General features: G+C 40.7%; 4 protein-coding genes across 5 annotated transcripts; 3 read left to right on the forward strand and 1 right to left on the reverse strand.

The window, feature by feature from the left end:
* Window positions 1-4241: 4241 nt before the first annotated feature.
* LOC109541232 lies at window positions 4242-4708 on the forward strand. The gene has a single exon (XM_019910035.2). The coding sequence runs from the start codon at window positions 4312-4314 to the stop codon at window positions 4504-4506; it is 195 nt and encodes a 64-aa protein (XP_019765594.2). The 5' UTR covers window positions 4242-4311; the 3' UTR covers window positions 4507-4708.
* Window positions 4709-6108: 1400 nt separating this feature from the next.
* LOC109541219 (60S ribosomal protein L5) lies at window positions 6109-7947 on the forward strand. Its single transcript, XM_048662414.1, has 5 exons — window positions 6109-6230; window positions 6447-6697; window positions 6748-6921; window positions 7196-7472; window positions 7680-7947. The coding sequence occupies exons 1-5, from the start codon at window positions 6228-6230 to the stop codon at window positions 7854-7856; spliced, it is 882 nt and encodes a 293-aa protein (XP_048518371.1). The 5' UTR covers window positions 6109-6227; the 3' UTR covers window positions 7857-7947.
* Window positions 7948-8518: 571 nt separating this feature from the next.
* LOC109541228 (60S ribosomal protein L18a) lies at window positions 8519-9725 on the forward strand. Its single transcript, XM_019910030.2, has 4 exons — window positions 8519-8687; window positions 9013-9242; window positions 9303-9429; window positions 9489-9725. The coding sequence occupies exons 1-4, from the start codon at window positions 8670-8672 to the stop codon at window positions 9642-9644; spliced, it is 531 nt and encodes a 176-aa protein (XP_019765589.1). The 5' UTR covers window positions 8519-8669; the 3' UTR covers window positions 9645-9725.
* A 1605-nt stretch (window positions 9726-11330) lies between these two features.
* LOC109541224 (major facilitator superfamily domain-containing protein 8) lies at window positions 11331-15272 on the reverse strand. 2 transcript variants are annotated; one of them, XM_048662425.1, is made up of 9 exons: window positions 14879-15272; window positions 14236-14449; window positions 13940-14183; window positions 13154-13354; window positions 12886-13104; window positions 12648-12838; window positions 12438-12592; window positions 11927-12152; window positions 11331-11879 (listed from the first exon to the last, which is right to left on the reverse strand). In XM_048662425.1, exons 2-9 carry the CDS (start codon window positions 14434-14436, stop codon window positions 11631-11633), a joined length of 1686 nt encoding a protein of 561 aa, XP_048518382.1. In that variant the 5' UTR covers window positions 14437-14449; window positions 14879-15272; the 3' UTR covers window positions 11331-11630. The 2 variants fall into 2 exon arrangements, with proteins under 2 accessions (XP_048518382.1, XP_048518379.1); XM_048662422.1 differs by lacking the exon at window positions 14879-15272 and adding an exon at window positions 14565-14601.
* Between the last annotated feature and the right edge of the window lie 868 nt (window positions 15273-16140).

Genomic DNA, 16140 nt, shown 5'->3' on the forward strand with positions numbered 1-16140 from the left:
ATCAAAATATGAGTCTTACATAAGAACAAATTCACAGCGAGTTTCACTAAAATACATCGTACCATTCTCCCGATATTTCAAAAAAGATAATTTTTGAAGAAATTTGACCACCAATAGCAGAGGAGCCAGACATTTTCTATTAATAAAAGTTAGGGCAGATCGTCTTCTTCTGTTACAAAGAATATCGCAGTATCCTTTTGATCATGTGCTTACGGGACAACCTGTATAATTCTGCTTGTTTTCGAATAACAGACCGAGAATGGAAACTTCCCATGCAAGTGGTAAAGTTCTGAAGCAAGCAATCACCAATTTATGCGTAGATCTTGATGCACGAACTTTGCTTATAAAACCACTTCGTGTTTTGAACAGTTTGAAGTAGGCCTGGGTAACTCAGTGAATTTTTAGGAGTTGGCGCAGTGCTGCGCAAATGGCTTGTTGCGCTAACCCAACGCACCGGAGCAGTAACTCAGTTCCGTTACTGGAAAAGTGTTGATGACTTTTTTTACTTCTTTTTGATTTATTTTAAAGGCCATTTATTAATAAAATTTTTAAAATTTCAAGAAAATTTAAGAATTTTCAGTTTTAGCCAAGTTACTCTTCTTCTCAATGCTCAATTTTCTAAAGTTTCACTTAATAATGCTGGCAATCTTAAGGTATCTTTCGCGAAAAATTATGAAAAAACCGCGTTTTTCCTAACGATCTACGTAAAATACTGAATCTTTTATCCAAAAAAATTAAGTGATGGATTTTACAAGAAAACTCGTCGACTTTCTTTGGACTCAGTTCTGTTGCTGTGAAAATCTATATGACTTTTTTTAGTTCTTTGAACAAAGTACTAAAACGTTACTCAGTAAAAATATTAATGACCCTTTTTTAGATGTGAAAATTCCAGTCTCGTAAAGCTTTAATAAATCACTTATAACTCATGAACCGATGAGTTATAACTCGTTAACTCAGAGAGCGGCAACAACTCAATAGCGCAACTCAACACAGTTTTACCCAGGCCTAGTTTGAAGTCACACTCTGACATTAGTGTTCTGAGTTCAAAACAAATATGAGTTTCAATCTATAGATCAGTTTCACAGCTGGAAAAACTGGATTTGTTAGATTTAAAGGGTACAGGAAAAGTAAGACATTGTAAGTGACTTACATCTGGCTAAGACTAAGACTTTGCACATTCATCTACTTATCGCAGTTGAGCCAGAAGAATTCTGGTGTGAGACTTTCCCAATAAAAAAAACCTAATAGTTGATGATTATGTGACAACTTTTCCATCCATTGTTCTTCCGAATCAACTGGATTATATGACCCAACTTTTAAGAACCGTAAAAGCAAATTTGGCTTTAATGGGGGATGCGAAAAGCACTCGAATTGCTCTGCTGATCTCAACGTCAGAAGCGCAAAAACAAAAAAGTTTATCCCACAGAGGAAATGTTATTCGATCAAAAGGAAAAGAATCTCTAAAAAAAATGAAAGACACTGTACGTGCACATGTTTTACCTGATACTTCTAAAAGCATTACTACTTTGTCGACGATTTGGCAACATTATCCGAATGAGGTCTTATGACCCAGCTAATGTTGAAAATTGGCGCATTCGACCTTTTCGACGTCAATTCGCGAACTAGATAAGGTTGCAATATAAAGGGCGAAAATGCGAGGTAAGATTGCACATTCAAAAACTGAGTACTTACATAGAACCTCAATCATGCCGTCCACTCTGATCGGGTCAGCCAGTCGATACATTTCTGGAAGAAACGCCGTCCAGACCGTTTACTGGATCAAGCCATCCGATGGGAATCACCACAAGTTCCTCAAGCTGTCCAAGACTTGCACGTTCAGAAAGTCGCCGAATCCGCCCCAGAAGATCAAAGACATGCTGACAAGTTAGGAGGCGGCTGGCTTTGGGACCTGCAATTTTATTTATTGCTTTATTTTATAATATTATAAAGAGTAATACACGCAATAACACATATGTTGAGTTTTCATTGTCTGAGGAAGTGATGCGCCGAAATGTTGCAAATGCGTAAATTGAGTGCAAGATTGCTCAAAAATATGCGTCATTGAGCGATGTCGTTGTTTGTAACGCACAAATTGCTTGCTTTGGAATTAACAGTTGAAGATGCGTAATTTTAAGCGAAATAATCGAGTTTCCTTTCGGAAACGGCACTGGTTTGGGCACAAGAAACGCTCTAAACTCTGCTACGCCATCAGAATCGATTATTTCAGAGTCAACTAGTTTGAAGGATTTTGTTGTGCCCAAACCAGTGTCATTCTCGTTGTATAGAGATTTTGTGAAATAAATAAATTGTATTTTCTTGCGTAAAACGAAAATTTCGTTGTCTTACCAGTCTTTTAGGCGCAAAAAATATTCCAAACTGGTCGGCTCTTAAATAATCGATACGTATCGTATTTTCATACGCCCAAATCACCTACTCATTCAGCGTCGGACGCGTGAGGTTGGACGAGTTTCGAGTATTTTCGTGCGCCTAAATAAGTATCGTGCCCGAAAGGCTCCGTATAACCACGAAATCGATTCGGGCGCAAGAAAATACTCCAAACTCGTGTACTTTCAAATGTCCGACAGTGATTGATTGTCGAGGTGATTTGAGCGCCTGAAAATACTCGAAATTTGACCATTGTTTAGGATCGATTATTTAGGACTCGAAAAGTTTCGAGTTTTTTCTTGCACCCAAAACTAGTGACGTGCTTCAAGAGTTCGGCACAGCAACTAAATTCGCGGTTTATTAAACACATTTGTTTTAAAACGAGAACCTAGCTGTTGTACCGGGCGCTTCGGGCACGCCACTGCTTTGGGCGCAAGAAAATACTTCAAACTCGTCGACACGGATTGAGTGATCAGGTGATTAGAGCACCTGAAAACACTCCAAATTTGAGCATTGTTTGGAATCGATTATCTAAGACTCGAAAAGTTTCGAGTTTTTTCTTGCGCCCAAAACTAGTGGCGTGCTGTTTATTAAACACATTTGTTTTAAACGAGAACTTAGCTGTTGTACCGGGCGCTTCGGGCACGCCACTGCTTTGGGAGCAAGAAAATACTTCAAACTCGTTTACTCTCAAACGGTCGACACTGATTGAGTGTCGAGATGATTTGGGTGTCTGAAAATACTCCAAATTTGAGCATTGTTTAAGACTCCAAAAGTTTGGAGTATTTTCTTGCGCCAAAAACCAGTGGCGTACCCGAAGGGTTCGGAACAACAACTTAATTTGCGGTTTATTAAACACATTTGTTTTAAACGAGAATTTAGCTGTTGTACCGGGCGCTTCGGACACGCCACTGCTTTGGGCGCAAAAAAATACTTCATACTTGTCTACTCTCAAACGGTCGACACTGACTGAGTGTCGAGGTGATTTGAGCGCCTGAAAACTCCCCAAATTTGACCACTGTTTAGGATCGATTATTTAAGACTCGAAAAGTTTCGAGTTTTTTCTTGCGCCCAAAGCTAGTGAGTGCTCCAAGGGTTCGGCACACCAACTAAATTCGAGGTTTATTAAACATATTTGTTTGAACACGATAACTTAGCTGTTGTACCGGGCGCTTCGGGCACGCCACTGCTTTGGGAGCAAGAAAATACTTCAAACTCGTCTACTCTCAAACAGTCGACACTGGTTTCGGTCGCAAAAAAGACTCAACCTGTCGACTCTCAAACGTCCGACACTGAATGAGTAGGTGATTTGGGCGCATGAAAATACTCTAAATTCGACAAGTTTTAAGAATTTTCATTCCCCCTTAGGACATTCCCCTCAGGAAATGGAATCACCGTATCAATGCCTCTATTAAAGAATAGAGCTTTTCTAACTACTGATCCTTGCGAAATCTTTACACACCTTTGCTGTTTGGGTAGCGAAGGAAAATGTTAATTCGTAATCTCTTTGCACGCCGCAATCATTATAAGATAGTGACGCCATCGGCGAACTGCTGATAGGAGTAGGTCAGGAAAACATCGATAAAACTAATTAGAAAGCGGAAATATTTTGGGCGTTTTGCGCTGGAAAATCAAATGAAAATGCGTCAAATTTACGGGTGAATGTGCAAGGAAAATTGCAAGGCACGCATTCATGCACAGGCCAAAGTGCAGTTTAGGGCCGCCGGTTATCAACCCCGAAAGCGATAACGAACCGAACAAAGTGTGCCAAGTCCCCTATCAAAACATGAAAGTTTCACATGGAACACACGACGTCATTCGTCTAGAGAGATAAGGACGCGTATAAATCAGTGTCCATCAGCTTTGGAACGCATTGTCGCTTCGCTGTTTCGATAGTCGTACAATCAATCTGCCAGTTCAGTCAAGATGCCCGCTCCCAGCACCCTGATTGGCTCAGCTACGCGTTACATAGCGGGCCGCAACGCCGTCCAGACCGTTTACTGGAAAGAGTCCTCCAAGAGCAATCAGCGGCTGTTGAAGCTGTCCAAAGTGTGCAGCTTCGGGAACGCCGCCAGTCCACCCCAAAAAGTCAAGGAGTTGCAGCAGGTCAAATTTTACTGATGTGACACCCATATAGAATTCTAACGCTTGTATATAGAGTTAGCTTTAATTTATTATTAGCATTGGATCATAGTCAACTATGAAATCTGTCTAGTCTAGGAAACCCATGTGGGTGAGCTAGTTTTGTAGGTTCACATCGACTTAACGCCTGTTTAAGTAAACAACATCCGAACGAGTGCAATAAAGTACAAGTTTCATCAGACATCCGTGAGTTTTTTACCGTTTTCTCACACACACAAGGGTGTTTTAACACCTTGTCTAACGGAAATCATTTTAATGGATGGCCACCATTGATCGCATAAAAAATCACGGCAAAATTGCACTCCAGTTAGCCATAATCTTCCACCCCGTCTTGGTTACACCACTCTGTAATTTCTTTGTTTTGCTTGTTTGTGTAGCAAATTAGTCCCATTTTTTACTTCAAAAATTGGGGTAAATTGTAAAATTTGGGGTAATAATTGAGGGCGGCATTTAACTGTTCGAGTAACTATGACGGTAACGATATGCAGAATCTGTATACCGTGGTGAATGCGCCGGAAATATCAACAATTTTTCATCAACATTTTGTGCTAGTACCTGAAAAATTCAAGGTCGTCCAAACAGAGATTGGTTCATTGCCGATCTGTGGCTCAATTAGAAAAAGGGGGCAAATTCAATCTGTTTGAAATAATTAAAACTTTCTTGAATATTGCTAAGGCATCAGCAATGTTGAGAACTCTTCATTAACGCTCGTCTTCTAAGAGCGACCACTAAAAACGGGCGCTTCAATTAAGCACAAATGGTCAATATGTTCGGAATAGGGATTTCGATTTTCTTCATTCTTAAAATAAAAATTACAATAGGTAAAATCTGTATAATATGGTGAATGCGCCGGAAATATGGACAACTTTACCCGTTTTCTACCGTTCTACTCTTACCTGTTTTCTGAGACAGATAGCTTAAAACGGGCACAGAAATTTAAAAGAATGGTGAACTCAGTAAGTTCAGAGTTAAGCATTTTAATGTTCTGCCATTTTTTTAATAGAAATTACAAGGTACAATTTGGACAAGATGGTGAATTCGTCGACAATGTCTACAACTCGTATCACCAACAACCGCCTTCTGGGCGAGTTAACCAAAAATTCAAGGGAGCTGAAATTTTTTAAAGTATTGCAAATTCAACGTGCTGGCCATAATTAATTTTGATGCTGTTCCACTAAGCTTTTGAAATAAAAATCGCAATACGTAAAATCTGTAGACGCTGGTCAATGCGCCGACAATGCTGGGTTTTGACTTAAAAAAATTTTAAGTTTCAAACCGATGTTTTTAATCAACAAAATTCCGTCGCTTGCAAAAACATGAAACATGTGAAAAACATGAAAAAAACACTTCAAACCATACTGGAAAATCAAGAAAAACATTGGGCACATTTAGACCATCAACATTCAATTTTTCCAAAATTAAGTAAGTTTTTCCTCAATTTTTTTGTGCTTATGCATTTTATTTTCCATGATTTAGGTAAATTGGTTGGTCGACAACAATATTTCTGAAAAAGTTCATTGCCAGTGTTCCCATTGCGGTGGCAACCATGTCCTTAGCCATTGACAATGCCGCACCAATAGCGGAACGTTAATGTCAAAGCTGCCACTGTCAGAAAGTTGTTTCCTTTGCGTCCACTACGTTGCTTTCATCGCGTTTTTGCCGCGGACCATACGCGATAAGAATTTGGCACAGACAGAAAAATGGTGAGTTAAATCGAAAAAATACATCCCAACAGCTTAACTAGAAAGTCTGATGAACAGTTGCAATAATAATTTCCTCGGATAATCCGTTGCCCGAGTGAGATGATCTCAGATTGTCTCTAAGGTTAAACTTGGGATTGTTGTTTTCTGGCAATCAATTTGGTCATAGTTTGGTTTAAATAGCGATCTGTTAATTATCCGAAATAACGTTCTATTCAGGCATTCGTAAAGGTTGTAAAAAACAAGCAGTACTTCAAACGATTCCAAGTGAAGTTCAAGAGGCGCAGGCAAGGAAAGACCGATTACTATGCACGCAAGCGGCTGATTGTACAAGTGAAGAACAAGTACAACACGCCTAAATACCGCTTAATCGTGCGCTTGTCCAACAAGGACATCACAGCTCAAGTGGCTTATTCGCGGATTGAGGGCGACAAAATTGTTTGCGCTGCCTACTCACATGAACTGCCCAGGTAACCTCTTTTGAGCAGGCTTGCAGGGTCTAGCTTTGCTTACTTTTTAGGCACGGTGTTAAGGTAGGCCTTACCAACTATGCGGCCGCTTATTGTACTGGACTTCTCCTCGCTCGTCGTCTGCTCAAGAAGCTCGGGTTGGATACTCTGTACGAGGGCACAACCGACGTCACCGGGGACGAGTACAATGTGGAGGCTCTGGATCAAGGCCCTGGAGCTTTCAGGTATCCACCAACTACTTGTTTCTCTATATATCGATAAGCTATCCAGATTGAACAATGATGATTTTAAGACACATGCGCGTCATCTGATTGGGGCCGTCCAAAACCAAGCCGAAGACTGCTTGTTGAGTTTTTCATCAGTGGAAACTTCGGTGCGGCCAAAAGGGCTCCCCAACTGACTATAAAATAGTGTCTCTGACCTCTTGCAAATGCTTTTCTCTTCTCTTATCCTTTTTTGACAACGTTTGGCCTTTAATGCTGGTTCTGGCGCTTTCAGGTGCTACCTGGATGTAGGTCTGAACAGGACCTCAACTGGGGCGAGAATCTTCGCAGTAATGAAGGGAGCAGTCGATGGAGGTTTAAACATTCCTCACTCCACAAAAAGGTTCCCCGGTTACGACGCAGAAAATAAACAATTTAATGCTGAGGTTCACCGGAACCACATCTTCGGCTTGCATGTCGCCGATTATATGAAGTCCTTGGAGGAGGAGGATCCTGAAGCGTTCAAGAGACAGTTCAGCCAGTACATTAGGCTGGGAATTAACTCCGATCAAGTAAGCGAATGAAAAACGTCCTTTAACTACGTCCAAAAGAATTTCTGCCATTCCAGCCAATGGAATCGCAGTGTCGCAATTGGACTACATGAAACTCGGGGGGCGGTAACAGTTCGCGATCAATCATGTAGCGCTACTGTCGCCCTTTGGGACATTCACATCGTCAGTTAATTGCAACGCGATTACTCATGTGTGTTTTATTTGCAGATTGAGGGAATCTACAAAAACGCCCACACTTCTATTCGGGCCAATCCTGATGCGGTAAAGAAAGAACGGGCACCGATTACCGTAAAGAAGGCGGCTCGCAGGAAGCTGACTTTGGCTGAACGCAAGAACCGCGTTGCACAGAAGAAACAGAGCTTTATTGCCAAATTTGAGCAATAAAAAGTGATCGGAACATTTCCAGGCCATGACTTTCCCTAGTCCTATCCTTGGAATGTTCGAGAAAAAAGTTAAATAAAGTACTAAAATACAATCTTGTTTATGTTTCAACAACCCACCCGAAATTCCCTTGGAGGATGTTTTGATTTTACTTGTATCTGTTTAAAGGCTGGCAATTTTGGATAAAACTAATTTATAACAACCAACAAGACCAATGATAGTTTTCGAGTTACGCAATCGAAACGATATTTTCTGCCGTTTCTGAGATAGCGTGATTAAACATCGGAAACTACAAAACTTTTTACTTCTATCTCTTTGGAGGTTAAGAATTTTGTTTGAGGCATTAAACTATATATACTAACGTTACGTTAGTATATAGTTCATTGGTTTGAGGCAATAAACTTCATATTGTCACTAGTACAGTTCGTACAGTTTAGTACATACAGTTCATTGGCTCGAGATGTTTTTTGTCTCATCCGTTACTTTCGACAGTTTGCAATATGGAGAATGTTTGTAATTTTTTTGTTTTCATATTGTTGATTCTATTTCGTTGGCGATTAGGAAGTTCTGATAAATAGTTAGTTGGTCAATAATATCATATATATAAATAAATAAACAAAAATAATAAGCAGAACCTCAATAGGGCGTGGCGCATGTCTTCTACGTCTTTTTATGCAGTGCGCCATTATTATTTTCCACCGCTCAAAAAGGCGACGCTTGCGTTAAATCCGCCAACCTTTCACTACTCGTCTTTATCTATGCTGGCGTCTCGTTGTCAACGCTACTAGTTTGCCTTTTTCATCTGAAGCTGCCGCCATGAAAGCCAAGGGAGAGGTTTGTTGAATATTTTCTTAATATCTTTCACCTGCCTGCATGTTTTCGTGTTCCTTATTCTCTTATGATACCAAGCGTTCTCATTTATGATAAAACGTAGATTTGCTCGAACTGCTCACGATGGATCAATGCTCGGGTTGCCATTTGTACACGTGCTAGTTGCTTCCTTTGCTAATCACTGGAAATTGTCCTTAAAAGTGTTCGTAGAGCCTAGAGGAGGTAGACTAGCACGTAATATGGGGGCCTTCGGCGTTTTTCTGACGTTTTGCGAGATTTTCACTCAATATTTGAGGTTATGTATAAACTAAGTTTGCCCTCTCTGCAGCTGAAAGAGTACGAAGTCATTGGGCGCAAGCTGCCCACTGAAAAGGAGCCGACTACTCCTTTATATAAAATGCGAATTTTCGCTCCGGATCCAATCGTGGCCAAGTCCAGATTTTGGTACTTTTTGAGGCAGTTGAAGAAGTTCAAGAAGTCCACCGGTGAAATTGTCTCGCTGAAACCCATTCCCGAAAGGACACCGACGAAGATAAAGAATTTCGGTATTTGGCTCAGGTAAGGCAAAACAACTAAAATCTTCGTTGGTTGACATTTTGATGTTTGGCTTTCTCGCAGGTACGACTCCCGATCTGGCACCCATAATATGTACAGAGAGTACAGGGATCTTAGTGTTTCTGGGGCTGTCACACAGTGCTACCGGGATATGGGGGCTCGTCATCGTGCCCGGGCTCATGCCATTCAGGTAAAATCTCGAGCAAAGCGCCAAAGCAACACAAACTCATTCTGGAATTTTCATTGCAGATCATCAAAGTGGAGCAAGTCAAGGCTGGCGATACGAGACGGCCCCAAGTGAAGCAGTTCCACGACTCGAGGATTCGCTTCCCATTGCCGAAACGCATCCAGCACAAGTCGATGAACTTGATTTCCAAACGTAAACCCCGTACATATTTCCTGTAATATGGATAAAGTTTTGACAAATAGAATTCAATGACTTTAAATTGTTTTTGTCAAAATACTATTTAAAGCCATTAAAATTGACCCAATTGCCTTTATTTTATTTGCTGCACGTTTGTGTGTGCATTGTACTTACCTTCTACACACTGCCACTGCACATAAGGGAATTCTTCGAACAAACTAAGCGCACGACATCATCCCCTATTATAATATAACATTGAACACAAAACTACAGTAGTTTAGATAATCAGACAGCTGAAAGTTAATATAATTTAGAAGAAATTTACCAACACGATTAACCAGATGGGATGAAAATGATCGAGATCACAGCTATATGATTACGAAGAGGGTTTAGAGGAAATAAACATAAGGACAGCCGACTTAGTGAAAGTGACGGCTGGGAACTGAATATTAATAGAGAAAAAGGAGACATCATGCATTTGGAAAAAAAGGCAACAGATTGACAATAAAAAAATCGTTGCTTATGGTCAAAAGACAGAAATTGTGCATTTGATTGCTATTAAACAAAAAAAGAACGCATTTTGAAAACATTCTAAAATTTGTCTTGGTAACAAAAATGGGGGAAAATGTAGTAGGAGAGACGACGCAAACAGAAAGGAAAAGAGCGCAAAAACTAGCAAATTTTTTAGTGCAAAAAAGTGAGAAATTTTGAGTTTGTAAAACAATATTCTGCAACAGTCTAGGAATGTCTTCAAGCACTTTTGGACTTTGGAATCAAATTCAAAACCATATAAAAGCTTCTAGAAGCAAACGCCGATCATATTATCTAACTCCATAAAAAAACAGTTCCGGTATTCATTAAGGTGCCATCAGATTCTAGCTATTATTCAAAACCAGCCAAAAAAGGAATTGCTTAAAAAAATTAAAAATTTGTGACAAAATAAGAAGTAAAATTTGCCAAAGTCCATTGCTGTTTCTAAAACCAACTTTTTTTGCTTGGCTCATAACAATTTTATTAAGATAAGTTCTATATTGTTGAGGAGGATTCATTTTTCACAAACTGTGTGTTGGGAATCTTGCCTTTAGAAAAGACAGACATTCCTCACGTCTTTTGGACGAAAAGACGTGTTGGACTCAACAAACAGTTTGTGAAAATTTTTTTAGTAAGAGCGCAAATGCAATACTTTGGCAGATTAAATCATAGAGGCAAATGTGTTTAGTTTAAAACGGTTTTTTGCCTCCTGACAAAAATACTTTCCTGGACTTTTCATATTACGGTGATGATGTCCTAAGTACTATGCTACAGTTAGAAACACAACATATTAATGCATATCAAGCATTAGCTTGATTTCTTTCGACGCCCAAAACAGAACTGCGACATTTTTTCGAAAACTTGACAAAAACTTTCAGTACACTTAAAAAACATTATTCAACACAAGGCTTCAACAGCGTCTATGATCGGTGAATTGTGCAAATCTTATGTGTTGTAAATACAAATAGGACATACCCGAATGGAAAATCCACAGTTTCCTCCACGGGCGGGCGCATCCAGGGCTTAATTTTTCTATTAAACAGCCCATAAATGCGGAAAAACTCACAACAATGACAGATGCTGCACCATTTTGAAAAGAATTTCACTTGTTTCTAGGAGTAGGAGTAATTGTCAATCCGACACGCTATGCAACCAGGGAAGCAATGAAGCGGAAAATTTTAATAAGCCAAACCACACATACACAACCGCAAAGTATATTGCATTAAAAATATGTTATATATATCAGTATATAAAATACATGTAAATATAATAGAAAAATATGCCCGCAACTGAACAGCAGGGTCGTTATTCAAATATATTGGATAACAATCAATCTGCTCAGTGGTCAACCTAATTATTTGATAATATCACGTTAATTCGCATCCTCTGTATTGAGCAGATGGTTTAGTAGTTAAGTACTTCTGCTTCACAACCTATAAATATTAATTTGAACTAACCTCGGCAAGCAATCGGTGCAACTGCATAACCTGCCACTTCTAGCTAGGATTTATCGGTTTGCTGATGTCGAGGGGCTGCAGCTCCTGGTCGGTTAACGCGGCTTTCGGTTCCTTTGGCTCAAGACTTGCCTCAAAGTACCACAACCACCCCAAACTGATTGCCATCATCACCGACGTCATCCCAAAGGTCCAAATAGTTCCGTACTCCTGATAGACGTACGTCACAAAAACGGGCCCCATTACTCGCGACAGGCACCCCGATCCCGTCATAAAACCCATCCAAACTCCCTGGAAAACTTTACTAGATCCTCATTTGCCTTGCTGCAGTGGCTTACCTGCGGTCTAGAACCCAGAATTTTCGAGAACAGCGTCTGGATGAGAGTGATCCCAATGGGATAGCCAAGCACCGTCAGGGCGTAGCAGAAGATGAACTGCGTGTAAGTGATAGCGGGAACGTAGTTGCACCATTCCTGGCTGGAGGGGCAGCCCAAAAGATCGTCTCCACAGTCCAAAGTCATGTGCCGGATCAGTAATTCGTTGGTAGTGTTCAACGGGAGAAATCTACGGGCGGACTTGCGGTGTGAATCATTCCACTCAGAAGATGCTTAGAAATGTAGTTTTGCCCAAGATATTTGGCAGTAACGTCATTATTTGAGCATATAACGTAGAACACTCGCCACGAAATCAAATAAATAATTTAAAAACTCTTCCTTACTTCTTTCCGCGAATTGTAACAATTCTATGAAAGTGATACGTTAATACCATCAAATTTTCGTCTTGCACGCGGGAGAAGTAATAGAGAACAACTCATTGCGTCACTGCCAGAAGACTTGGGCCAGTCTATACCTTTCGTACTGATGCAGACTGGCATTCAAGGCACTAAATTCCAACTGCTGCTCCATGTGGAGGCCTTTGAGGCGCTGATCGCAGAAAATCGACAAATTCATGCGGAAGTTCACGTCGTAAACCTTGGGCGGAGGACCGCTGAACGGGATGCAAGTCTAAGCAAACGGACCACGACAATTTTCCTCACTTGCCTCAACTATCAGTACTCACAATTCGGCCTAAAACCATCAGCAAAAACCCGATCCAGATCATCAGCTTCACTTCCGAGAACTTCCTGGATAGAATAGGGATTGACGGGAAGGTGAAAATGGAACATAAAGCGCAAACGGACATGATCAGCCCCATGTGCCAGAGCGACTGCGTTTTCGACCAGCCCAATTGATCCATAGTCAGCGGCGTGCCTGCAAAATGGCCGTTAGTGGGGGGATTTATCGATTTCCACACATACCCAGCGTCTCCAAGAGCATGAAATTGAACACCATGACGAAAAAGGCCACGATCAAGGTCCAGGCGGCAAAGTAGTCTGGGTTGGATCCCTTCCAGGTCGATTTCTCGTCATTCTTGCCCTGCTTCAGCATGGCTTCCTTGGCCGCTATCTTGTGCTCCCGGAAGACATTGGGAAAAAACAGGTAGATGTTGACAAGAGTGAGGAACACATTGATCCATCCTAAAGGCAGATTTTAAGCCGCAACTGTGCCCTGCATGTAGCCGCTTACCGGTGGCAGTGTACATGTTGAGTCTCAGTTTGTCGACAATCAGCCAAACCCCTTCGTCTCCCAATGGGACCACAGCCGCCTGGATGGCCGGACCAACCACAAAGCCCAGCACCTGCGCTAGGGAGATCATGGAGACCGCCTTGGTGCGTTCTGAGTATTTGGTGGCGGCGGAAAGGTAGGAGCGACAAGCCGCAACATTGGCTAAAAAATCACTTTTGTTATAAGCTGATCGCATTTATTGTTCCCGAGCAAAGAAATCACTTTTTATTTCAGACCCTATCTGTGTTCTCTCTTTGTGGTCTCAAATTGGAAGTTTTGCGCTCTCGCCTTTAAGCATTCGAAACTTTCAGCAGTTTCAGCGAAAGCAAGTAGCAACTTGAATAGATGAAACTTTGCGTAAGTTTGAGAATATTCTTGACTCTAAAGATGCTGAAATATTCACCAAAATCGTCAGTATTGTTGAGTTTTGTCAGTCTAGTAAAGTGGGTCTCAAATTGGACTTTTTGCTTGAGCAATTGATTGGGTAAAGCGTAATTGATTACGCTCTCGTCTTTAAAAATCACATCTTCTAAACTAAAGCAAGTAGCAACTTGAAATTTGCACCATCTTTAGCAGAAATTTGACTCTAAAGATGACGAAAGTTTCACAAAAATCAGCAGCATGGTTGAGTTTTGCCAGCTGAGCAAACGTGGGTCTCAACTTGAATTTTCTTACTCAACCGCATTTAAAAACCCGCTATCAAAACTATCCAATTATCATGATCACTATTTTTGAGGCATCTGTTACCTGAGCTCACGCCTACTAAGAATCGACTCCATAGCATCCAGTGCTTGACGTTGCCTCCAAACAGCTCCAGGCAGGAGTAAATGGCGCTGGCTCCAGTAAAGACCAGCAAGGACACAATCAAGGGGACACGGATAGAGCCCAGCTTGTTGCTCCACCAGCCCACTAGCGGCGAGAAGATCATCTGTCCGAATGGATTGGCTGCCACAATAAATCCCATAAATTCCTTGCCGGCTGTCGGATCCAGCTATGAAACTCATGCAACTTAATCGGCATTGTTTTAGGTTCGATCGCAATACCTTGTCTAAGTAGGGCCAGACGCCAGTCACTATAATGCTGAATCCCAGCGACATTATGAACATAGTGAAATAAACTACGTATATTGAGCGCCAGCGCTGCTGGTATTGTTCGGCTGTTTCCAGAGTCTCATCGAAAGCTGGCTCTGCATTGCTGCTGCTGCTTGACTTGAAGAAATTCCGAAACTTTTCCGGCCAGGTCATTATGAAAGTTTACCTTAAAAATCGAAAATTGATGGATACATTATTGAGGTTTTGACTTTATACAGTTTAATTTAATAAGTTTTACTCTTTATGTAAGTATTGGTACACAAATAATGAATTCAACCAACTTGGAAAGCACATCTCAACGACTGGGTTGTAATGGTGAGTCTAATGTGGGTTCTTGGCCTGTCCAGGTCTTAACTAACATGAATTGTAATTGCAAGTAATTACCCTTCATTGTTGTTGGAATGATAGATACGCTACTTCCTCTAATTAAGCCCACGCAACGATAAGACTGTTTTAATTAACAAATTGAGCCGTAACCCCTACAGTCGATGGGGGCTCTAAGGCTTCAGCTAGCGAACTAAGGCTGTGTTTGAAGACTCCTGGGCCTCCGATTAAAGTCTCGACCAAGTCAGAATGTGAATGTTTGCTTTTTTACCTGCAGCTCAACCAGATGAAGGATCCTTCGAGGCCAGCGACTGCTAGAACAGCAACTTAACAATCAGTTTCCCACCGATCCATACTTGTCTTTATCTATGCCCATAATTAACTAATGCTTTTTGAACATGTCCAAGTCCAACTCACTGATGGCTGGGACGTGTTTTGGCACCATTGCCGATGTCGCTCAAGAATACACAAACGCGCAGATCGTTTTGTTTTAAAAATAGTCACATTTTCATCATTTTTAAACACACTTTTTCTTTCAAACAAAGGCTGATAGTGGACACAAACAGACTCACAGACTGTGATCTTTGACAATTAACATATGACAAAATAAACAATCATTCGGCTTCATCAACGACTCACTCACTCGGCCAACAGGTAGCCTAACTCTGTAAACGAGCAAAGCCCAAATGGAGTCGCATGTCGTAGATAGGCTCTGATGGGAGAATCCACACTGTCAATTAGGGATGACAGGAAATACTTGTCACAGGTATTTTGGAACAGATATCAATATGGAACAGTTGGGACCTGTGACCGATATTTAAAATAACATAGGCATCGTAGGGCTCGCCTACGATGCTGGTCAGGACCAGTACGACATGGTATTTCGATATTTCACAAAGCAAAAAGGCAAATACTTTGTGCCTTTTAATTCCCCGCGGCGTTGTCAATTGGCCTGAGTTTTAGTGAAAGGAGATATTTTATTCTCGTGAAGTGGTAAGGTTTTGTATGTATGGGAGTGGGACCTGCACCCATGATTCGGCAAATAGCAATATTCAATGAACAAAAAATATCGGGAATAGCAGTAACAACTGTCTCCGATATTTTCTGTAATGTGACAGGCCTGTGAGTCACAGGTTGTTGACTGACTGTTTTTTCGGAATTCTGAGCTGTTCTTTGTCCTTGAAACTTAATCTTTTTCGACCAATAGCAGTGCTTCTGAAATAAACTAGCATTTGTTGCATCTGCCCAATTCTCGAAACTGGGAACGGCGATCGCATGAAAAAGAAGGGCGTGGTTCTCTCGTGAAGCGAATATTCATCACTAAAGACCGGATAAAAAAGCACAAAAAAATGGAAAAAAAGTGCCTAAAAAAGCATGAAAATATTTTTAAAAAGCACAAAAAAATTTAAAAAAGTGCTTAAAAAAGCACAAACTTAAAAAAAAAGGATTTGAAAAAAATGAAAACAAGTAATGATAATATATTGTTATTTTTATTTATTATTTTACATTTAACACGTTCTATTTATTTTCAAT

Source organism: Dendroctonus ponderosae, unplaced genomic scaffold, assembly GCF_020466585.1.
Source record: "Dendroctonus ponderosae isolate FM_Combo_2020 unplaced genomic scaffold, Dpon_F_20191213v2 Dpon_F_20191213_1, whole genome shotgun sequence".
NCBI lineage: Eukaryota > Metazoa > Arthropoda > Insecta > Coleoptera > Curculionidae > Dendroctonus > Dendroctonus ponderosae.